This window comes from Maniola jurtina, chromosome W (genome assembly GCF_905333055.1).
Source record: "Maniola jurtina chromosome W, ilManJurt1.1, whole genome shotgun sequence".
Lineage (NCBI taxonomy): Eukaryota > Metazoa > Arthropoda > Insecta > Lepidoptera > Nymphalidae > Maniola > Maniola jurtina.
This window is the reverse complement of record NC_060057.1, coordinates 5,848,376-5,873,925: the sequence shown is the minus strand read 5'-3', so window position 1 is coordinate 5,873,925 and position 25,550 is coordinate 5,848,376. Positions and strand designations below refer to the sequence as shown.

The following is a 25,550-nucleotide window of genomic DNA, read 5'->3' as shown; positions in this document are numbered from 1 at the left end:
ATTTAAAAGTTTTAATTTAGAAAACATTTTTGTTGAGCCCACACGTGTAACTGCAACTTCAGCTACTTGTATTGATAAAATTTTTGGTGATTGTAAAATTGTTAAAAAATCCATTATCACCACTCTTAGATCCGACCACTGTGGACAAATGATATCTGTTCCCAGCTCTCAACAAAATATAACAAAAGTTATAAAGTATAGGCCAGTCACCACCAAAAAAGTAAGGCAATTCAAACTCAATATTTTATCTACTTTACCTACAATTGACCTTACACAGGGTGGTCCGGATGAACTCTATAAAGCTTTTTTTAGCTGTATAAACTCCCAATTTAATTGTATTTTTAAAGTCATAGAAAAAAGATTGTTTAAAAATCTTAAATTTAGTGAGTGGGCTACTGCTGGCATTTATAAAAGTAGGAACAAGCTGTTTGACTTGTATGCAGAAAAGCAATATAATTATACTCCAACATTTGTTCGTATGTAAGAAATTATTATTTTTATTTTATTTTTTTTATTTTTATTTATTTATGTACCGCCCACAGAGTTACACATTTAGATTAAATACATGTTGTTCCTTAAATTCTTGGGCTCTTATGCAACTCCACTTACGGGCAGTCACAGCATACATTAACATAAACATAAGTCGTACAGTAAAATATAAAATATAATATAATTGCTAACCTAAGGAATATGAAAAAATACCTAAGTTATAAATTTTAAAAGAATATAATAAGATGGAAATTAAATTAAAGTAAAGTTAAGTTAAACTAAGCTAAATTATCTAAATCATCTAAAATACAATATACTTACGGCTAGGGACTGACACTAATTATCGTTATCCTATTGAGGAATCGAATGATTTGAACAACTTGGCTTTAAATTTAGCCAGGTTATCGCAAAACAGATCCGTGGTAATGTCCTTGTCCAAAAATTCCTTATATGTACTACTAAACCTTGGTATTAACGAATGACGACCTAGATTGGTTCTACTGATTCGGTGAGTGAACAGAGGAATAGGATACCGCGGTATACGGGAGGGAACTTTGAAGGATATTTGGCTCAACAGTTCCGAGTTATCCATGGTTCCGTTTGCAAGTTTGTGGAAGAATACCATGTCATGAACTTTGCGTCTGTCCGATAATGAATTTAATTTAAAAAGTTTAAGCCGAGAGATATAGGATAGTCTTTTGTCTTGTCCAATAGAATAAAACTTGGTGAATCGTCTTTGTATGCTTTCTAGACGGTCCTTGTGTACTTGGTAGCTAGGGTTCCATACCACCGAGCCGTATTCTAGTTTGCTTCTAACAAGCGTAGCGAAAAGTATTTTTTTAGTTTTAAGGCTTTTAAATGGCTTAGCATTTCTAAACAAGAAGCCCAACATTTTACGAGCCGATCTACAAATGTTTTCGATGTGTACATTGAATCGTAATTTGGCGTCAATGGTAATTCCCAGATCGCGGACGGCTTCGAGTTTTTGAAGCGAGCAATTGTTGATCGTATATTTGCCTTCAATTAGAGTACGACGACGCTACGAGTAGTTTAGAAATGTTTGCATACAAGCTAAGTCAATTCACATAAAACAGAAAATTATTAATTCTGATAATAAAATCAAAGCAGCTTGGGATATCATCACAGATGAAACTGGGAAACGTAAAGTGGAAAATAATAAATTGGAACTTAAAATTAACAACCATATTACTGACTCCGACTTAGAAATAGCAAACGTATTTGAGGACTTTTTTCGAAACATTCCAGTTACCACTACCAGTTCCCTTAACTCGTCGCCAACGGAAGCCTACACTCTTCTAAGGAGCAATGTTTCTGAGTGCAGTGTATTATTTAAATTTGAACACGTTACCCCATATGATATTGTTAAAGTATTCAAATCGCTACAGTACAAAAAAACCGGAGACCTATGGGGAATTTCAGTAAAAGTAATCAGCAATATTATTGATATTGTTGCTCCATATCTTGCTCTAATCTTTAATGAGTCCGTAGATTCAGGATCCTTTCCAGATCTTATGAAATACAGTAAATTAATTCCTCTTTTTAAATCGGGTAGTAAAACTGACCCAAATAATTACAGGCCAATTTCAATTTTACCGACTTTTAGCAAGATATTTGAAAAAATTATGCTCAACCAACTGCTCCAGCACTTTAATCTGAATAAATTACTTCATTCGGAGCAGTATGGTTTTACTAAAGGTCGATCAACAATCGATGCGGGCGCAATGCTTTTAAAGCATATATTCGATGCATGGGAGAACTCACAGAATGCTATTGGAATTTTCTGTGATTTGTCTAAAGCATTCGATTGCGTTTCGCATGAGACTCTCTTGGCTAAATTGAACCACTATGGAATCAAAGACTCTGCGCTTAGTCTCATTGCGGCCTACCTCAGTGATCGTATACAAACTGTATGTGTAAATGATGTGAAGTCATCCGGATCAGCCTCACTAATGGGTGTTCCACAAGGCTCTATCTTAGGTCCCTTCATGTTTTTGGTATATATAAACGATTTACCATACGATATAGTACAATATCGCAATCATTTTGGACGAAATCGTCCAAAATGATTGCGATATTGTACTATTTGCTGATGATACGTCTTTGATTTTTAAAGTCGATAGAAATTATAATAATTTTGACGATGTAAATAGAACCATATCGCAGGTTACTCATTGGTTTACTGTTAATAATTTGCTTTTAAATGCAAAGAAAACTAAGTGTGTCGAATTCGCATTGCCCAATACTAAGACGGCAAATGATTTTAATTTAATGGTAAATAATGATATGTTGAAAGTAGAAGAAACTACCGTGTTCCTAGGGATAACTTTAGATGCAAAGCTTCAATGGAACGCCCATATATCAACACTTGCTGGTAAACTCAGCTCTGCTGCTTACGCTGTTAGAAAGATTCGACAGATAACTGATGTGGAAACTGCAAAAATTGTATATTTTGCCTATTTTCACAGTATTATGTCTTACGGAATCTTACTATGGGGTAAAGCGGCAGATATTGGAAAAATTTTCGTATTACAAAAAGGGCAATACGCGCAATCTATAATTTAAAACCGCGCGATTCCCTACGAGAGAAATTTAAGGAAATAGGTATTCTTACAGTAGCTTCTCAATATATTTACGCTAATATAATTTTTGTACGACAAAACATTCATAGTTACAAAAAAATCGGTGATTTCCACGACCGGCAAACTAGAAACCGTAATAGGCTCGCATATCCTACGCTCCGCCTCAGGAAAGTGGGAAAATCGTTTGTGGGAATGAGTGTAATATTTTATAATAAAATTCCACAATCAATTTTAGACTTGCCTTTACACAAGTTTAAAAAATCTATTAAAAGTATGCTCCTGAAAAAAGCTTATTATACAATCGAAGATTATGTAAATGACAAAAAAGCTTGGATTTGATTCGCTCCAGCAATATACGGCGCTGCAATTGCTTGTATACAGTATGGCATATTATTGTAAATTGTACATTTGAAAAGAGCAACCGCCGAGTTTCTTGCTGGTTCTTCTCGGTAGGAACAGCATTCCGAACCAGTGGTAGATTATTTTGACGATTCAAAAGCACTTGTAAAAGTTTAATTGAATAAAAATAATTTGAATTTGAATTTGAATTTGAATCATTAAGGTGCTAAACGACTTACGGCGTTTGACTGTACAATATTTCCTGCCAGCTACTGTACTAATTTAGGAACTCTGTTTGAAGATTACAAACCATAGTCGATTTTATTCACTATAGCCGCCGGTTTTTCGCCATGCTAGGCCCCTAGGTCCATGTCAAAGCAGGGCCTGGGATGGGTGTGAGGTGAGTGCGGCGCGTGAGTGGACCCCAGTAGTAGGGGCAGGCTTTCCCCTAAACCTCCTAGACCTCCTAACCCGCCTAGGCCGAGCGACATGCCGCCTTCTGACATTAGTGATGAACCTGGTGAGAAAAAATAAACATTAAAAAAAATCTACAATATTACCTATAGGTACAAACAGCGATAAAGCTAGGTTTGCACTACCAGTGTAAGCGACTATGGACGGGTGCAAATCTAACTTTGTCGTTGACCCTACATAATTTATACGGTTTGGAAATTTTTTAGTTGTCTTAGAAAAGCAGGGAGATTTATGTGCAGCATGGCGGCACAGGATTGGTTCACTGCCTCCGCTACGGCCATACTGAGTCCAAAGTGTGACGTGGGAGACGCACAGAGCATGGGGTCCCCTGAAATATTCAATGATGGTGATCTTACCAGGCGCATGTGAGGAGAGATCTATGTGCAGCATGGCGGCACAGGATTGGTCCGCCGCCTCCGCCACGGTCGCACTGAGCCCGAGGTGTGACGTGGGAGACGAACAGAGCATGGGGTCCCCTGAAATATTCAATAGTTTAATTTACTAATTTTAGACGTTCAAAAAATGGTAACTACTTACTTTCAATGAAATATTTGATTTTGACCTTGACTAAAAATAACTTTTTCGCCACCCAAAAATAATATTTGAAGTAATTAACTCTTTACAGAATTTAATAGTGAGTACGTATACCTACATTTTCCGTAACAGTAAAATTTTTGACCAACAAAAATACAGCAATTAATTATTAAAATGTGTGTGTAACGTATGTGTGTGTGCGTGTGTGGTGCAAAAGACGTACCTGACGTGACAGGGTTATGTGAATCGTCATCCATAAGGTCTTCTATCTGCGCGAGGTTGAGCACCGCGTCGTTGTCATCGCTGCCTAGCATCCCTGGGGTCGGTGATAACCTCATTTGCTGCAAAAACATAATATTTTTAGAATCAAAGAGTTTTTTATTTTTAAACAATATATTTTTACTGCTTTTTATCGCATTCAAGTCATCATCAAAATGACACTACGGAAAAGAACCAGCAAGAAACTCGTTGGCTGCTCTTTTCTAAAAATTGAACGAAATACATGAAAAAAGTCCTGACTAATTAACTGATCCATCAAACCCTTGGATATAGAAAGCTGAAATTTCATACAGAGTTTTATATTGTAGATAAAGGGTACACACCAGGATTATTTGGTTTTAACTGCCGATATTTTCGTACCGAGGCTCCTCTTATGATTATAGACTAGGACATAATAGACAAAAGCGTGTTACTTATTATGTGGACTTACCTTAATGTCTTTGTGGGTGAAGAGATGGTCGGTGACGGGTTCGAGGCAGAGGTCGGGCTCCAAACAGCCCAAGGACAGGCCCTCTTCCCGGCTGAGTGGCGAACACGAACCTAGTTTTAGACCATCTGTAAAAAAAAACTGCTATTGTAATATTATAAATGCGGAAGTGTGTGTGTCTGTCTGTCTGCTAGCTTTTTACAACTGAACGACGAAGTTTTTACGACGAAGTTTTACCGATTTTGATGGGCAGAGTTAGCTCACATCCCTATTCTATTGCAAATCTCGGAAAATCACCCAAGTAGCACATTAGCGATGAATTACGTTATTAGCAAGCTACATTACAGGCTATTGCTTTTATGCAGATGTACTAAAGGATAGAATGAGTCTTTAGGCTGTACTAAGGAAAGATTATACACTATTGAACAGCATAGCTGACTAATGACTTTATAATGGCGAAAAATTATACTAAAGTCATTTAAGTAGAATTTTAAAATGATCTTGTCCAGCTATTGGCTGCATATGATACTACTAGCTGATCTAGAAGGCCAAAGCTTGTTAACGACTGGTTAATACGACAAATTCACCACTCTTGTAATGCGGCGGGCTGCATTGAAGCATCCACTGGTTTTAAATTGGTGTACACTAATTCAATTATAATTCTACTTCAACGAGCTTGTTAATGGCTGATTAAAAGTGCATATGTAATCTCTAAAAATGCCGTGAGTTGTAAATTGGAGTAGCTGTACTCCTTTCTAATTACAATGCATAGAGTATAGCTGGCAGCCAACATAATGCTATAAGCTAGTAAATAGACTTTGGTAACACCACTGCACATTAAAAAACTTTTTAAAAGCATTTATGGAGAATTTGTGCTGGTTAACAAATGGACACCATTTTAGCAGTGCAAAAACGATTTGTTAATAAAAAATATCCAAACACATAGATATATCAAAATGATTTATCTCATATATTTCGGGGTTCTTGATAGCTTTTAATTCAAACTATATATTTTCCACTTATTTCCTAATAGAATACAATGAGTTAGAAAGCTAATCGTTTGAGTGATAAATTTATTTAGTATTTGTATACAATTTATCTTGAGAAATATTTTCGTTAACGCGATATTATTTAGATGGCGCATGAAATATTTGATGTAATTATCTATACACATTTACAGTAAAATGGTACTCGCAACTCAATTTACTTACAATGACACTCAAAACCTAACTGTGAAAAAATATTATGATCTTATAAATAAGTAATGTCCGCCATGCATACTCTAAACAAAAAAGAAATGTAGCTGTCACATATTACACAATTTATAAATAAAAAACTTTTTTTTTTTTTTTTGGTTATTTACATCTTAATAAAAGCTATTACGAAGCGTCAAAACATCTAAAAGCTGTTGAAGAGAATTAAAGTAGCTGAATCTTATGCTGCAATCTGTTGTATACCTGTATAAGCTATTGTACAGGCCCTGTTCAGCTATTTCAATGATTATGCTGCCGTTAACCAGCCACTGTAATGCTCGGAGCTGGTTAATTTGGGGCCCAAATTAGCATTATAAGGTCTGGGTAGCTAGCTACACAGGCCTTATGCAGGAAACTAAAACAGCCTTAAGTAGTCACAAATTCTATAATCGAGTCACTGTGCGGCTGTCATGTGCTACTTGGGCAAGAGTTCTCTCGGGATTTCCAAATACTAAATCCACGCGGACAAAGTCGCGGATACCAGCTAGTATTTAATAAAAAACGGTCAAGTGCGAGTCAGACTCGCACACAAACGGTTCCGTGCCATAGTAAAAAAATAATTTTTTAATTTATGTAAGCAAAAATTCACGGTTTTCGTATTTTTTCCTTTACTTGTGCTATAAAACCTACCAACCTACTCGCTGCTAAATTTCATAAGTCTAGATCAACGGAAAGTATCTTCAAAGCTAGAATGAATAGGCATCTTTTTGGCAGGCGCACTCCAACCTAGACATCATCGCTTTTTTAGGCATGATTGTTGTCAAGCGCAAGCCTGTCACTAAGTATCACATAACGTAATATTCTTCTCTACTAACCAAGTGCATCCAAAGCCTGTAGCGCCTCACCGGACGGCGTGTCCCTCAATAAGTCTGGCGGGGGATCCCCCAGCTCCATCAGTGATGCGGGCTCCGATTTCGGCAGCACCACCTCCTGGAATAAAAGGAGAAACTACCTTAAGAAACTGCTGAACATACCATGTTTCTAGCCTCAACATACCTTCGAGGCAAGAGTGAATCCTGAACAGAGAGTTTTTTGAAGTGAAGCTTAAGAAACTGACGCTTGAAATCGAGACACAAAAGCATAGAAACTATCTTTTTGTCTAAGGTCGTGTGATGGTTATTATACTAGTGTAAATTAAAAATTTATAACACCCCTGACAAGCGAAGGTTACAGTAATTAGAAAAGAGCTGATAACTTTCAAACGGCTGAACCGATTTTCTTGGATTATAGCTAAGAACACTCTCAATCAAGCCACCTTTCAAAAAAAACTAAATTAAAATCGGTTCATTAGTTTAGGAGATACGATGCCACAGACAGATACACAGATACATAGATACACAGATACACACGTCAAACTTATAACACCTCTCTTTTTGGGTCGGGGGTTAAAAATAAATATTAAAAAGGAGTAAATATAAATAAACATTTACCGGTAGAGATTTGGGGGGTTCAGAGAAGTTCTCTGACGGGGTTGTTTCCACCCCCGAGTCGGAGTGGTGCGACGGTGACGACCAGCCATCTGAAGACTTGGGTAGACCGTGCAATCGCGCTAGCCTTTCTAATTCCTGGAAACAATTTTTTTTTTTATTTTTATTCACTATAGGTAAGCGCTACCAGGATGAGCATTGTAGAGTCAGTTTTTTTTTTTAAATTTAAGCGTAGCTCCTCAAAAGACTTTGGGATTGGGATAAAAATCAAGTTTCAGGTGTCTGGTGATATAGGCGGAATAAAATAGTGTCTTTTCTAAAATGATCAAGAAATATGTAAGAAATAAGAATCCTTGCGGACGAATTGTGCACAAAAACACGAAGATTTTTCTAGATCTTCAGTTCGTAACTTGGTTTAGAATTAATTTCAACTACGACGTAAATATGATGGTTTTTAGGGTAAAAGGAAAAACGGAACCCTTATAGGATCACTTTGTATTCTGTCAAGAAAACCTATAGGGTACTTCCCGTTGATCTAGAATCATGAAATTTGGCGGATAGGTAGGTCTTATAGCACAAGTAACGAACTAACACCGAAAACCGTGAATTGTGTTTACATCATTTTTAAAAAAAATTGTTAAAATTTTCAGTAGTAAAATAACTATATCAAGTGGGGTATCATATAAAAGGGATACCTGTTCATCCTAAAACAGATTTTTATTTATTTTTATGCATAATAGTTTTTGATTTATCGTGCAAAATGTCGGTAAAAATACCCGAGTACGGAACCCTCGGTGCGCGAGTCCGACTCGCACTTGGCCGGTTTTTTTGTACTGACCTGTATCCTTAAGGTTAGTTTTCGATTGTGTAGTTCTATTTGCTTCCTCCTCTGCCCGCTGTGCTTGAGTCTGTTGACCTCGTCCCTGAGGCACTTGATATAGTCCATACTACTTTTGAGGATGGTACCCATATTGGTACAACCTCATACAATCTATCAGCTTTCTTCATTAACTGATCTACCATTACGTTTTTTATTAATTATTGGATGTATGTCAACGTACCAAGTGGTCAGAAACGTAGGGCTTGACCCTACGTTTCTACGTCCTGTCTGGTGATATAAGCAGAAAACAATTGTCTTTTCTTAGGGTCAAGAAATATATCAGAAATAAGACTCTATGTGCACGAAAACACGAAGATTTTGCTAGACCTTCATTTCGTAACCTGGCTTAGAAGTAATTTAAATATTATGATGGATTTTTTTCTGCTAACCTGTATCCTTAAGGTTAGTTTCCTATTGTGTAGTTCTATCTGCTTCCTTCTCTGCTCGCTGTGCTTGAGTCTGTTGACCTCGTCCCTGAGGCACTTGATATAGTCCACGCTACTCTTGAGGATGGTGCCCTTGTTCGGCCGCACGTCCCTTATGACGTCATAGAAAGGGTCGTTGGTCTTGGGCAGGAGGGTACCGAGCTCTTTTATTCGATCGTTGATGTTGAATCGGCGTCGACGTTCAACTGGAAATAAAAAGTGGCTGTAACATACGGATGGGCAGACAGACAGACAGACAGACATGACGAAGGGTTCCGTTTTTTGCCATTTGGCTACGGAACCCTAAAAAGCGATGAAATTAATTCTATAAAATCTATGTAGTCTTGAAGTAATTCGCCTGCAATAAAGTTCTTTAGGGATTGATTTTTGGAAGAATACGTCGTACATGCAGCAAAGATCTGAGTTACCATAGTGGTCTAATGGCCAAAGGTATGATTGCATAGATATCTACTTTTTTATTACAAAATGGTTTGCGCTTGATGACAATCATGCCCTATGGAAAACAACGATGAGGTCAAAAAATAGCAACGTCGCATCGGAAGGATGTTCCAAACCATAGCGATACAAACACGTTTCATGCAAGTACGTCAACCACATAAGAATACAAACTCTTGCTCTTTTCCACTCTTCTGTGATTGATTGTCACTTAGAACCGAAACCCAATGCGATCACGGAACGGTATAAGTTTGGCCAGAGATGTCAAATGCCGGGTGAATCGGTAAATAGCTATGTGGCTGAATTAAAGAAGCTGTCCTTATATTGTAATTATGGGGAAAGCTTAACAGAGCAAATAAGAGATAAATTCATTGCGGGGCTAAGTAATGAGAAAATTAAACAAAAGTTGCTCAATGAAAGTGAAGTTTCGTTGGAGAGAGCATACAACATTGCTGTGCAGATGGAGAAAACTGACCAAGACTTGGAAGTGATGACAACCAAGGTGCACAAGATAGGAGTGGCAGGAAAGGATCAACAAGGACAACAGAATGATACCCGAGGTCATCCGAGGCATGTTAGAAGTGATAACCAGTACAATAAGTTGTGCAAGTGCTGTGGAAAGGGGAAGCATACAAAGGAGTTTTGTTGGTTTAAGGATAGGAAGTGCAGAATTTGTGGAAAATTAGGACATTTAATGGCAGTTTGTAGACTTAAAAGGGGTAAAAAGCCTTGTAATTATATAGAAAATGAATATGAACAAGAAAATGTTTTAGAAGACATACAAAATTTATTTGTATTAAGTGATACTCATGTTTCACCCTACAAACTGGAATTACTAATAAATGCAAGAAAGGTAATCTTTGAAATAGATACCGGAGCGGCTATTAGTGTTATAAGTAAAAACATGAAAGACAAATATTTTAATGACTGTGAATTGTATAAGTGTAACCTTAAACTCAGATCATATGTAAATGACTTAATAACTCCTTTAGGTTTTATAAGTGTGGATATTGTATATGATAAAAAGCAGATTAAAGCTGAGGTTAAGGTGAGGTGAGGGTGAGGTAAAGGGAGATTAAGGTTGTATGTTGTTGAGAACGGGGGACCTTCTCTCATTGGACGTGACCTTTTGAAAAAATTAAATATTAAAACATTAAACATAAATTCATTAAGTTGTGAGAATATTAAAGATACATTGGTCAGTAAATTTCCTGAAGTTTTTAGTGATGAGTTAGGCACGTACAAAGGAGAGCAGGTCAACGTCGTACTAAAAGAGAAAGTATCACCCAAATACTTTAAAGCTAGACCCTTACCCTTCAGTATGAAAGAATTGGTTGCAGAGGAAATAAATAGGCTGGTAAGTCAAGGTGTGTTGACCCCGGTAAAAAGTAGTGAATGGGCCACACCCATAGTACCAGTGTTAAAAGGAAATGGAAAGTTAAGAGTGTGTGGTGATTTTAAGGTCACAATCAACCAATATTTGGAGGAGGACAAGTATCCTTTACCAAAAATTGAGGATTTATTCGTTAATTTAAATAAGGGTGAAAAATATTCCAGAGTTGACTTAGCACATGCTTATCAACAATTGATGTTGACAGAGGATGCGAAGAAGTTAGTTTGCATCAATACACATCTTGGATTATTCCAATATAACAGGTTACCTTTTGGTGTTAAAGTAGCTCCGAATATTTTTCAACATATTATGGATCAGCTATTAGCAGGAAGGCCAGGTATAGCTGTATTTATGGATGATGTGGTTATAACAGGGAAAAATGATCAAGAACATTATGAAAATTTGTTGTTTGTTTTTAGCCAATTGAAGGAAATGGGTCTCACTGTCAGTGCAGATAAATGTGTATTTTTTGCAGATAGTATACATTATTTGGGTTATATTTTGTCCAAGGACGGGTTACAACCGGATCCTAAGAAAGTGGAGGCAATAACTAAGGCTCCAGATCCCACAAATGTCACAGAATTAAAAGCATTTCTTGGTTTAATAAACTATTACATGAAGTTCTTACCAAATGTGTCAACAGTGTTAGCACCACTGTATAGTCTATTAAAAAAAGATACTAAGTATAAGTGGAACCAAAAATGTAAACATACTTTTGAAAGTATCAAGAAAATGATGGTATCAACTCACATTTTATCTCACTACGATCCATCGCAAGAGTTATATTTGGCATGTGATGCTAGTGCATATGGGGTAGGTGCTGTTTTATCTCAGAAAAGGAATGGTATTGAAAAACCCAATTGCTTTTATGTCTAGGACGTTAAATGAGGCAGAAAAGAAATATAGCCAAATTGACAAAGAGGCTTTAGCATTGATATTTGGTGTTACAAAGTTCAATCAATACTTGTGGGGTCGAAAGTTTACCCTGATAACAGATTCTAAGCCTTTAGTGAGCATCTTTGGTCCTAAGAAGGGTATACCTACCATAGCAGCTAGTAGACTTCAGCGTTATGCATTATTGTTGTCTGGCTACAATTATAACATTATATATGTCAAGTCAGAGAATAATAATGCAGATGCATTGTCAAGGTTACCATTAGAGAGGGTTGAAGGTAAAAACACATCAGAATATTCATATTTAAATTTTTTGAAGGATAATGTAAGCTTGCCTATTGATTATAAATTAATTAAAAAAGAAACTTTATTAGATCCAGTGCTAAAAAGTGTGTTGAATTTTATACATGAAGGTTGGCCAAAGCATACTAGTGATGATAATTTAAAACCTTACTTTCTTAAGAGAGAGCAATTGTCGGTGGAGCAAGGAATCATTATGTATGGCTATAGAGTTGTAATACCTAACAAGTTAATTGCAAATATGTTACAGGAACTCCACTCAACACATTTAGGTATTGTCAAAATGGAATCAATAGCTAGAAGTTATTTCTGGTGGCCTTCTGTAGATAATGATATACAATTAATGTCAAACAGTTGTACTACTTGTTTATTGGAAAGGCCAAATCCACATAAAGTAAATTTACATGTGTGGGATTATCCTAAAAACCCATGGTCACGATTACATGTAGATTACTTGGGTCCTATACATGGAAAGTATTATTTTGTAGTGGAGTGTGCTTATACAAAGTGGATTGAAGTGGAGGAAGTTACTTCAACAACAGCAAGTCAAGTTATTAAAATTTTAAGCAAGTTGTGGACTACTTTTGGTTTTCCAGATTTGGTCCAGAGTGACAACGGTCCTCCGTTTCATTCCATGGAATTTACATCATTTCTTAAAAATTTGGGAATCAAACAATCATTTTCACCACCATATAATCCCCAAACGAATGGTTTAGCAGAGAGTGCTGTTAAAATAATAAAAAAATGAATTAAAAAAGCAGTTTATGAAAAGAAAAATGTAAATGATTGTATTAATTCATTTTTGATAATGTATAGAAATTGTAAACATATGACTACAGGAGAAAGTCCAGCGTATTTAATGTTTAAGAGAAACTTAAAAACTAAATTTGATTTATTAAGACCTAATGTAGAAAAAAATGTTCAGTATAAGCAGGAGTTGCAAAAGAAGTATGCAGGGGGTAGTAGAGTTAGGGAATTGGAAATAGGGGAATGTGTGTTAGCTCGAGATTATAGAAGTAATGGTAATAAGTGGATGGAAGGAATAGTATGTAAAAACTTGGTCCAGTTACATATTTAATTAAGCTGCAGAATACAAATATAATTTGGAAAAGACATATTAATCAGATTCTTAATAATGTAAACAGTAATTTGGAGGAAGATACCTATGAGTCAGTACCATTAGTGGACACTCAGTTTAAGCAAATAGATGGTTCAAGTGTGACTGGGTCAAGTGTACCAAATTCAAGTGTGCCAGTACCATTGGTGGAGCCTCCGTTTGAGCAAAAAGATAATTTAAGTGTGCAAGTACCAGTGATGGAGCCTCAGTGTGAACAAATAGTTGGTTCTCCACAGAAGGCAGAATCTCCACCAATAGTATTGAAAAGATCAAGTAGAATAAGGAAAAAACCCGATAGGTTGAATTTGTAGCGGGAGAGATGTAATGTCTGACGGGTTTATTACTCTGTAAAATGTCTCTATGTATCTGTACCTACTCTGTGAGTAGTCTTGAAAATGGCTTCGAATAAAGATATGTAACATTATGCAATACCAATAAAAAAGTTTCACTTTGCGGCAGTCCTTGAGACACAATTTTTTCAAAATCTTGCGACGTAACTATATACGACGTAGGTATAATGTTTTTCCATAAAACGAACTTATTCATCTGATTTTAATATTTATTTGCTTCCTCTTTCTCTAGGTTTTCAGTTCGGCCCACACTGCTTATTTTATCACCCACTTATAAAATAACCGATGTTTTCCTTTTTCGCATACTTCATAATATTTGCGAAGATAGTAGACTCCATATTCTTTCCTTTGAGTAATATCAACTTGTATCTATTCTCTGAGAACGTTTGTCGGCGAAATCTCGCGTGTGTAAATATTAATAGAAGCTATGTTTGTGTTAGCTCCAATCGCTACAACATGGACGCTACAATTTTGAATTGTATGAAGAGTTACAGAGATAAATGTTTTTTTTCAAGATTTTGTTCTATTTTTGGAGTAGAACTTTGTTTATAATTCATTTGTACCAACGGCGAGTAAGCTTTGGTAAGCTTGGATCCTTTTTGGAGAACACTTTATTGGCTAGAACGGAATCATTGGTCTTTCATTCAAGAAGTGGTTGTTTCATATTAGGAATAAGATATTATAGTAAGTAAGTTCCTACCAGATCTTTACGAATTTTCAAAAGATCTTCTGCAGAAACTCATGATGATGTCAAACACAAACGAAACGTTTTTGGTTAATCGATTCAATACAGTTTAAGGGTTAAATTTTTTTAAAGGGTTGCTCTAATACAAAATTTACGCATTTGAAATCGTTACAATCATCAAATCAAAAGGATAACGATAATTTTTATCACCTATCAAATTCCTTGGAAACAAAGTTTTTCAGTAATAATTTGGTACCATCTTGAAAATATCAGCGCGTGACTGGCAATCACGGAACAGAAAAAACAGTGGAAGTGCAATGCACCAAAATTACTATAGGAAGTTAGGAACCGCTGTCGCCAAACTCATACAAATATACCGATAAACATATATTGCACTACAAAGAAACAAACCGTTTGATTTGTCGTTTTAAGTTTAGTCAAAACTAGCCTACGTCACAGATTTGGAAACAAACCCTGACGTTCTAGAAATAAGATTTATTTTGCTTTAGCGGAAGAACGTACTTACGAGCTATAGTCACACTAGATTCGATTGTCCAGTTAATTTCCCTACTTGACCATAGATGGCGGTATTCTAAGTGGTAGCAATTATAAACTTAATAGCGTTGAACATATGGTTGACATTTTCGTGATCGGTCGATTTCTAATGCTACTCAGCCAAGGCCGCACCACGTAGCTCATTGAATTATCTATCGATATCGATAGATACGCGTTATTTTGTTCATTCGCTAAAATAAAATTAGAAAAAGGTAAATATAAAATTGAATAAAAGTGCTGGTATGTGTGCATGCCTTTTACAAGTATGCACTATAAATACTGCAACGTATGAAAATAGTAAAATTTTATTTATTGCCCTTGAAATAAAACATATTTGTTAAGAAACTGGCGTTTCGAAAGTCTTATTTTTAATTTTAATAAATGATGTATGCGAACATTTATATATTTTTCGACTATTGCGTTTATCAAATCGGTAACGTGATTGGACGCAAGAAATTCGCCAATTTGATGGGAGGCAATATCGTTAAATAAAAGAGTTCCTATGAACTTTCGCATTATTTGAGTTATCGCTACTTCTTTTCGAAAATCTCTGGTTGAAAATGATGTGTCACTAATGCGTCAACACAGACATCACAGTTTATTTTTTTCATTAACATTCGGGCAATGTAACCAGCAATATGGCCTATTGCTTTATTACTGAAATCAGAAAAGTGCACTCCTAGTTCTTCAATTTCTGAATCGTCCTCAATTTGATCGTATTGTGACATATCTTGAGACATACTACTTCTGTTTATCCTTTCAACAGCTGACGAACAGTTCGGTTGGTATCCAATTAACTCTACTCGTTGCATCTATCCATTTCTCTTTGATGCTTGCATCTTTGGGAAACCTAAAAATATTTAAAATGAAGGTTAAAGGAACTACTGATGTCTATTTAGTGATCAATGCAACGTCTCACTCATTAATAAATTATAATTATTACTTTACTATTTATTTCCTTGTACCGATATAATCGATAAGTTCAATATTCGACTTGGCCACATCACTACTTGAGTAGCGAACGAGCGCTATTGAATAGAATCAATCCAAAATAAACTTTATCTTAATGGTTTAAGGTTGATTTTGACTAACCATTCTATTAAATATTAGTAAATTGAAATAAATTAAGATTTACAAGAAAACAATGAAAATCCTACTTACCGATGATACGAAATACCTCCATTTTTAAGATTTTTTGTCCTACTATCATTTTTACACTCCAAAACGGAACAGTACGGCATTGCTAGGGCAATATGAATTTGTCGCGAGACTACCAACTCTACGCGATGTTAGAACGCGACTGGGATCCGTTAAGCATAACGATGCTTAATTGTGGCACGCGTGCCACGCCTACTTAGCACTTCCACTGTTTTTTCTGTTCCGTGCTGGCAATGAAATTGAATTTAATAACTCGTTCAGGAACTTGATAATATTCTGAGGCGGATTCCGGCAGAGCTCTGAAATTGTCTATTTCTGCTGGAATTGATTTCCCCCTCAAACATTCACATAAATCAGGAGTAGGTTTGAGTCGTAACAATTATAAATCTTTATGGTGCAATTTCGTTATTGGAAAATGTATCATATCACATCGAAAATTATTATTAATTTTGCAGGAATTCATCATAATAATTCTAATCACACTAATATTATAAAGGAGAAAGTTTGTGTGTGTGTGTGTGTGTGTGTGTGTGTGTGTGTGTGCGTGTGTGTGCGTGTGTGTGCGTGTGTGCGTGTGTGTGTGTGTGTGTGTGTGTGTGTGTGTGTGTGTGTGTGTGTGTGTGTGTGTGTGTGTGTGTGTGTGTGTGTGTGTGTGTGTTTGTTACTCCTTCACGCAAAAACTACTGGACGGATTGGGCTGAAATTTAGAATGGAGATAGATTATACCCTGGATTAGCACATAGGCTACTTTTTATCCCGGAAAATCAAAGAGTTCCCACGGGAATTTTAAAAACCTACATCCACGTGAACGAAGTCGCGGGTATCAGCTAGTAAATTATTATAAAACCGTTTTGGTTTGTATGTTTTTAATAGAGACAGATTGGACTGTATAGTAATTAAATGATGTGATGTTTTGTGTAGCGGTAATTTATGGGGCTAGAATTCATTATTAAAGAGAACATAATTAATAGGACTTCGTAAGCCATCGAGTTTAGGACAACTTTTTTGTTTTAAGTTTTTGAAAAACACCATGCTCATAAAATATTTACATGCATATTCCATGAATGTTTCACTGGAAATAATAATATGAGTATATATTGTGTAATATATCTTACAAAAGAGTCAAGGCGAATACTCCAAGCTTTCAAGTGACTGCACGGGTGTGGGGAATTGGGAGCTGAGACGTACTTAAATTTGAGTTTGTTGTCGTATTATAATAGCACGTCTTCCAAGCATTAATATTGTAGTGTAGGATAAGTGCGGGTGTATGAATAAAGCAGTTAGCTACCTACCGCGGTGTTTGATTGACGTATGCAATATTGGCGACGAGTCGGGAGTTAAAACGTGTGAAGTAATAACGTGGTAAAATGCCGTTCGGTAAAATTGAACCGTTTGATCTTTTCGGGGGAAAGTGGTCATTATATGTTCGAAGAGTAGAGCAATTTATATTTTTAAATGAAATCAAAAGTACGCATAAAGTGGCTACGTTGGTGACGTTGGTAGGTGAACGCACCTATAATTTAATGTGTGACTTATGTGCACCAAACAAACCGGAAGAGAAAACATTTGAAGAATTAGTAACAATAGTAAAAAACCATTTAGAACCTCAACGTTCAATATACGTGGAGCGGGAAGTGTTTCGACAGCGAAAACAAAAAGCTGGGGAATCCATACTAGAATTTTTGCAGCAGTTAAAGCATTTAGCAACGGAATGTAAGTTTGGGCAAAATCTAGAAGAAAATCTATGTGAACAGTTCCTTACTGGATTACGAAGCACGGATATTAAAGCTAGATTGCTGGTCGAGACTAATTTAACATACAAGAAGGCGGTGGAGCTAGCTCTAGGATTAGAAGCTGCGGAGAAGCATGTGGACAGAGTGAGCGGCCGCAATAGTTTGGGCGGTGCATATTCTGGGGACTTCGGCAGCAACATAGGTGCAGGCGCAGGCAGCGCGGCCGGCTCAGGCGGCGCGGCCGGCTCGAGCGCGGCCGGTGGCAGCGGCGAGGCGGGCGGCGAGGCGCTGCACGCGCTGCGTGGCGGACCAGCAGGCCGGGCCAGGCCGGCGGCCTCTTCGGCGCTTTGCTGGCGCTGTGGGAAGCCTCATCGGGCAGATAAGTGTCGTTATAAGCAGTATAATTGTGATTTGTGTTTACGTAGAGGGCATTTGAAGGTGATGTGTAAAGCGGCCAACAAAACGGCCGAAAACGCCATAATTTTATGAGTGATGACTCGGAAAGTGAAATGTACAATATACGGGCGGTTGCAAGCGGAGACAAGCCGTTTTTTATTAATGTTAAAATAGGGAATAAAATACTAAAATGTGAGTTAGATACCGGTAGCAAAATCTCGGCTATTAGTGAAAGATGTTACAATAGTATGTTTTCGAATTATACGATTTTGAAAGATGAAATTAAATTATGCTCATACTCGGGCTCGCGAATTGAACCGATCGGGTTTATATTAGTAGATGCATGTATCGAGGACAATCATCAACAAAACTTACAATTGTACATAATAAAAAATGGGAGTCGTCCCTTGTTAGGTAGGAGTTGGATTCAAAAATTTAAAATAAATGAATTATGCATTAATAACATTTTACAAGATGATAGTGATAATGAGTATCGCGATCGGTTCATAAACGAGTTAAAGACAGAATATTCTTCGGTATTTACGGACAAGTTGGGCGAATGTAAGAAACAAATTCGTTTACAGCTCACAGATAACAAACCGGTTTTCGTTCGCGCCCGGCCGGTACCTTTAGCATTGCGAAGCGCAGTGGAGAGAGAAATTAAGCGTTTAGAAAAGGAAGGATCGATCTATCCGGTTGAACATTCGGACTATGGTACACCAATAGTTCCAGTTATTAAGCCATCGGGGGATATTAGGTTATGCGGGGACTACAAATCGACTATTAACCCAAAATTAAAAATGGATCATTATCCGCTGCCGCGCATCGAAGAATTATTTGCAGCCTTGAGCGGTGGTCAGGAATATTCTAAAATTGATCTGACGACCGCGTACCTACATGCAAGTACCTCTCCACCCCGAGTCGCAAGCGTGTACTGCGATTTCAACGCACATAGGTACCTACGCTTTCAAACGTACACCTTATGGGTTGAACTGTGTCCCTCAAAAATTCCAAAAAATTATGGAAGAGACTCTTAGAGGTCTACCAAACACGGTTGTCTTTTTAGATGATATTTGTATAACGGGAAAAGATCGCGAAACACATAAAAATAATCTGAGAGCTGTAATCGAAAGATTGGCGACTATGGGCCTAACTGTAAAAATAAATAAATGTAAATTCTTACAAAAAAGTGTGTCATACCTAGGATTTATTATTGATAAACATGGTTTGCATCCGGACATGACAAAAGTGGAGGCTATTGTGAAAGCTCCAACACCGGGAAACGTGACTCAATTGAAAGCTTTTCTAGGCCTAATAAATTACTATGGCAAGTTTGTTCCTAAACTAGCGGCACGCTATGATGGCCGGTTTGACGTTTGTCCGCTCATGAAGTTCCGTATTAATTGATAACGACTTTGAAGGAAATAATTGTATTACTTTATTGACGATAGTGATGTGCAGAGATTCATAAATTTTATCGAATGTAGTTTTAGGTTTAGGACTCAAAATTTATTTATTAAATTGATTTCTTAAATGTATACAAGTGTAGAAAAATCAGTTTGCACCATTTAAGGGGTGAATGTACTTGTGAATATGAACAATTTTCACTATGTGGACAAACCTCTGAAATCGCAAAAAAATATCAATAAATTTTTAAAAATGGAATCTAATACGATCGTCACATAGGATCGCTGGCTAGCACAACTACTACCTCCGGCAAACTCGCGTCAATGCTCAATGCAAAACAAAGCAGTTTCGAATTGACGTTGCTTCGAAAAGTATAAACTGTCAGTGCAATGCGATTGTGATATAGTTTTGACCTGGCTTTGGATTTCAAATATTGATACTGCATTACTGTTGACCCTTGCTCGTTAATTTGGACTCTGTTCAAGCCCTTTGTTGTGGATTTCGTCGATATGACCGAACGTACGCAGAGAACTGTTCTAAATAGTCAGACACGTGAGTTCGTAATACACCTTCGTAACTATTTCGATCGTGAAGCTCAAAATGGAGGGCCAATTTTACCTATAACGTCAGTGGTTGAACGCGTAGCTGATGCGCTTAATATTGGACAACGAACTGTTAGACGGATAACTAAAAAAAAATATGGCGAGACTGGCACAGAAGAAAATAAACTTCACACACCAAAAAAGAGAAAACGAGCAAAACCAGTCGTAGGCATCGATAGCTTTGATGCCGATGCTATCCGAAGACATGTTTACGGCTACTATTTACAGAAGGAGTATCCAACAAGAAAAAAGTTGGTGCATTCACTGAAGGAAGCTGGATTATTCTTCGGTAGGGAAAGTTCTTTAACGAAGATTTTGAAGACCATTGGATTTCGATACAAAAAATGTAACAAACGCAAAATATTGATGGAAAGATTTGATATAGCGATGGCAAGGTATACTTTTTTACGGCAAGTGAAAGAAATCAAAAATTGGCAAAATGTTGTGTTCTTGGATGAAACATGGCTTAATGCTAACCATACTGTAGGCCGTTCTTGGAACGATGACACAGCAGCATCTACTTCCAAAGTTCCTGTAGGAAAAGGATCGCGACTTATAATTTGTCACGCCGGAACCATCAACGGGTTTGTCGAAGGTTCTCTCATGGCTTTTGCGTCAAAAACCACTGGAGACTATCATGAAGACATGAATGGAGAAAAGTTTACTGAATGGTTTACCTCAATGTTGTGTAGCCTCCCTGAACCATCTATTATAATTATGGACAACGCCCCATACCACTCGATGCAAATTGACAAGCCACCTGCCCAATCCCAAAAGAAAGCTGATATCGTCGCATGGCTTCGTAAAAATGGCGTAGATGCAAACATGAATATGTTAAAAGCGGAATTAGTACGTCTTTTAAAAGAAAACAAACCAACCAAGATCCGATACGTCATTGACGAAATAGCATTAGAACATGGGCACAGAGTTATACGGTTACCGCCTTACCATTGTGAGTATAATGCGATTGAGTTGGTGTGGGCTCAAATTAAGGGATATGCTGCAAGACACAATACAGAACCCCCATTTACCACAAAAAAAATGCTAAAATTATTAGAAGAAGCTTGTGAACATGTGACTAAAGGAGACTGGGAAAAGGTTGTGAATAGAACTGTTAAATTAATAAAGGAAGATTATGAAAGAGATGTGAAAATAGATAATATTATAGAAAACGAACATATAATTATTAATGTATGTGATGATAGCAGTGACGACAGTGAAAATAGTAGTATGGACGAATCTGATTAATTATGGCCTTTTGTGGCACCTTTTTTGGTATCTTTTGTATTCATATGTTTCTTGTGTGCATATAAAGTATGTATATTCATTTTCGTTCAAATATTCAGTTCGTTCAAATAAATTAAATAAACATATACATTTTTGTTTTATTAAACCTATTTAATCAGGTACAAAAACAAAACTTAATTGTTTTTTGTTCGAGAATAAATTGACATTCCACATCACTATTGTAATGTGTCAAACCGGCCATCATAGCGTGCCGCTAGTGTAACTTAAGTTCATTGCTACATCCATTATATTCTCTTTTAAAGAAAAATCAGCCGTGGAACTGGGATATAAATTGCGAAGACGCATTTATAAACATAAAGAATATTTTAGCAAGCGACAGAGTGTTATGTCATTACGATCCAGCGCTTCCGTTAGTTTTATCAGTAGATAGTAGCTCGTATGGTATAGGGGCAGTTCTGGCGCACGTATTTGCCGACGGAACGGAACGGCCGATCAGCTGCGCGTCTAGAACGCTCGGGGATACAGAGAAGAACTACAGTCAACTAGATAAAGAAGCATTGGCGATAATGTACGGGGTACAAAAACATCACCAATACCTCTTTGGTAGAAAATTTATTTTAAAAACGGACCATAAACCTCTGGTGTATATTTTTGGGCCAAAAGGGGGCATTCCACAAACGGCAGCAAGTCGACTACAACGTTGGGCGGCTAAATTGGCAGCGTATGATTTTGACATCAATTACGTGAAATCAAAATGTAACGGCAATGCGGACGCGTTATCTCGTCTACCATTAGAGGGAAAAAAACACGACAGTCCAGTCAAATCCGAAAATCATTATTTACTATATATGAATGAAACGTTACCGGTAAGTTATAAAGAGATTGCAGTAGAAATAAAAAAAGATAATTTATTGAGTCGAATTTATGGATATATTATGTTCGGATGGCCAGAGAAGTGTAAAGAGGATGAGCAGGCATTTTTTGTGAGGCGCGCAGAGCTGTATATTGATCATGGGTGTATTTTATACAAATACTGATTAATAATTCCTCAAAGTTTACAGGAACGAGTCTTATTTGAAATACATTCAGGACATTTAGGAATTGTAAAAATGAAGTCTATTGCCAGAAATTATGTATATTGGCCTTCTATAGATAAAGATATCGAGTCGGTGGGACAGAAGTATGAAGCATGTCGAAATGTACGGGACGCTCCTCCTAAAACCACTTTACATCCATGGGAATTTCCGGCGGGACCTTGGAAACGACTACATGCGGACTTTGCTCAATTCCATGGTAAATATTATATCGTCGTAGTCGATGCTTATAGTAAGTGGTTAGAAGTGGAACAAATACGTAGTACCGCGGCGTACGATACCATTAAATTTTTTCGTAGTTTATTTTCTAGATTTGGGCTAATTGACCAACTGGTGACCGACAATGGCCCGCCGTTCCAAAGTGCAGAGTTTAAGGAGTTCTGCAGTAAAAATATAATCAGGCATGTTACATCTTCACCGTATAGACCGCAAGGAAACGGAGCAGCCGAGAATGCGGTTAAAACCATGAAGAAAACTATTAAAAAGGCGGTGTTAGAAGGGGAAGACATACACGCTAGCTTATGTCGATTTTTATTACAATATAGAAACTGTCCACATGCAACCACAGGAGTAGAACCGGCAGTAGCTCTGTTAGGGAGGCGCCTGCGGAATAGACTAGACGCGATGCGCTCGAGTACATCGAAGATAGTTGCGGATGCACAAAGCAAGCAAATAGAAAGCTCGGGCGGAGTCGTTCGAAAATTCGATATCGGAGATAAAATATTAACACGAAATTACTCCACAAAGGACAATAAATGGATCGAAGGGGATATAATAGAAAAAACGGGGCCAGTATCGTACAAAATATTGCTAAACAAAGGAAATATTTGTCGCAGACACACAGATCAAATATTACCACTGAGGAATAGTCGTTTCTCATGGAACGTCGGACCCGGATCAGAACCAGAAAGTACGGAGATAAGTATTACGGATCAATATGTAAACACAAGACCGCGGAGACGAAACCAAAATGCCAAGGAGTCGTATTCACCCGAGAAGGATGTCGAGGAGTCCACAACTCAGTTGGAGTCGCAGGAGTGCGGGGAGCAAACGTCGACCTCGACGCCGCCGCCGCGACCTGGGTGGGTACTATCCCCGACGTCCGAGCTAGACGACGACGGGGGACGGTCGCCATGTCTAGAATCCCCAGTTGAAATTATGGAAAGACCTAAGAGAGCGTGCCGGCTACGTAAAAAAGAGTGAGAAGTAATTATTAAGAAAAACACTTAACTAAGGATGTACATAAAAATATTATACATGCATTAAAAAAAAAAAAAATTAAGGAATAGAAAGCTTCAATTGAGGCAGGTTGATTAATTAGATAAGTGGTACATTTTAGCATTTTTTTAAAATAAGTATTACCTAATATAACTTCTTAGTTACGAGAGATAAGTTAAAAAGTTTGTTTTTGATAAATTTGGTTATATTACAAAATGTACTTAAAAGACTTCATCAATTAGTTCTTAGCAGATAAAATAGAATAGGTTTATTTTTTAACGATTTAAGTTTTTAGTTAGGGGGGAAGGAAAAGCAGATAATTATGGTATACTTAATTAGTAGATAGGTAAGTGTTAAGATGAATTACCTAAGTGTTCCCTATGTAAACCTAGTAAATAAGACTTTTTATAGGAAAGAGATGTGTAGTGTAGGATAAGTGCGGGTGTATGAATAAAGCAGTTAGCTACCTACCGCGGTGTTTGATTGACGTATGCAATAAATATAAGTACATATTTTGAAATATAGAATTATTTCTTAACGATACAGTGTCGTTAAATTAAGTAATATAACTTAAATTACGTAAATTCTGGATCCGGTTGGAAATAAAATGAATACTTATTGGATTTTAATATCTTTGTAACGATCATATATAAGCCTCAATAGCTCAACGGTTATAGGAGCGGTCTGAAAACCGAAAGGATGGCGGTTCAATCCCCACCCGTTGCACTATTGTCGTACCTACTCCTAGCACAAGCTTTACGCTTAGTTTGAGGGGAAAGGGGAATGTTAGTCATAATTAAAATGGCTAATATTCTTTAAAAAAAAAAAAGAAAAAAATAAGATATCGTATCGTATCTTTAACAAGTGTAAATTAAAAATTTATAACACCCCCGACGATCCAAAGTATTTGAGTTTTCCAAAACATCATTTTCAAATAAATAATTATGTATTTAGGCAACGTCCATCTTGACAGCTTGACATTTGTCAATTGACATAATATTAAGAACCTAACGGTTATCTAACCTTCTTTTCTACAAGAAAACTAGAAAAGAGCTGATAACTCTTAAACGGCTGAACCAATTTTTTTGGATTATAGCTAAGAACACTCTCGATCAAGCCACCTTTCAAACAAAAAAAACTAAATTAAAATCGGTTCATTCGTTTAGGCGCTACGATGCCACAGACAGATACACAGATACACAGATACACAGATACACAGATACACAGACACACAGATACACACGTCAAACTTATAACACCCCTCTTTTTGGGTCGGGGGTTAAAAAATAAGGACTCAGTTGTCATGCTCGTGCCTCGTGCTTGGATAATTATTTCATCCAAGTCTTCGAGCCAATATCTCTGATTAACAAAATAAATTATTCAGATGTCAACGTCGACATATTTCAAACTGAAATTTATTTAGGTACGTAAAACTCGAATTCACTGATGTAACAATTATCTCCCGTCCCTTCAACTTCCCTAAACAAACTATTGAACTCGGTTTATTGAACTAGGCTTTTACAAAGCTCCTTTCAATCGTCAAATATTGAGTCAGTTTAGAACAATCTACCACCTGTTTGAGCATTTGAGCATCTAACAAGAATAATGGGCAGGAAACTTTGGGCAAGTTTGCGTTCCATCATTATAAACATTCGGTCGCCGTAACACGGTTTGTGAAACTCACAATCACAAATTCAAATTGCGGTAATCCCAAACGTTGTTAGAGGTTGATTGGTGGTTTTGGTGCACAAATGAATTCTTTAGCCATGCAACAATAAAAAATAGCGATCTACTGTCAAAATCAGCCAATTAGGTAA

General features: G+C 36.9%; 2 protein-coding genes across 2 annotated transcripts; one reads left to right on the top strand and one right to left on the bottom strand.

Moving 5' to 3' along the window:
* Nucleotides 1-3,651: 3,651 nt before the first annotated feature.
* On the bottom strand, nucleotides 3,652-9,558 carry LOC123879849 (transcription factor EC-like). Its single transcript, XM_045927740.1, has 8 exons — nucleotides 9,534-9,558; nucleotides 9,092-9,333; nucleotides 7,826-7,960; nucleotides 7,211-7,325; nucleotides 5,146-5,270; nucleotides 4,660-4,777; nucleotides 4,259-4,378; nucleotides 3,652-3,945 (listed from the first exon to the last, which is right to left on the bottom strand). Exons 1-8 carry the CDS (start codon nucleotides 9,556-9,558, stop codon nucleotides 3,782-3,784), a joined length of 1,044 nt encoding a protein of 347 aa, XP_045783696.1. The 3' UTR covers nucleotides 3,652-3,781.
* Nucleotides 9,559-17,402: 7,844 nt separating this feature from the next.
* On the top strand, nucleotides 17,403-18,257 carry LOC123879848. Its single transcript, XM_045927739.1, has one exon. The coding sequence runs from the start codon at nucleotides 17,403-17,405 to the stop codon at nucleotides 18,255-18,257; it is 855 nt and encodes a 284-aa protein (XP_045783695.1).
* Nucleotides 18,258-25,550: the final 7,293 nt, after the last annotated feature.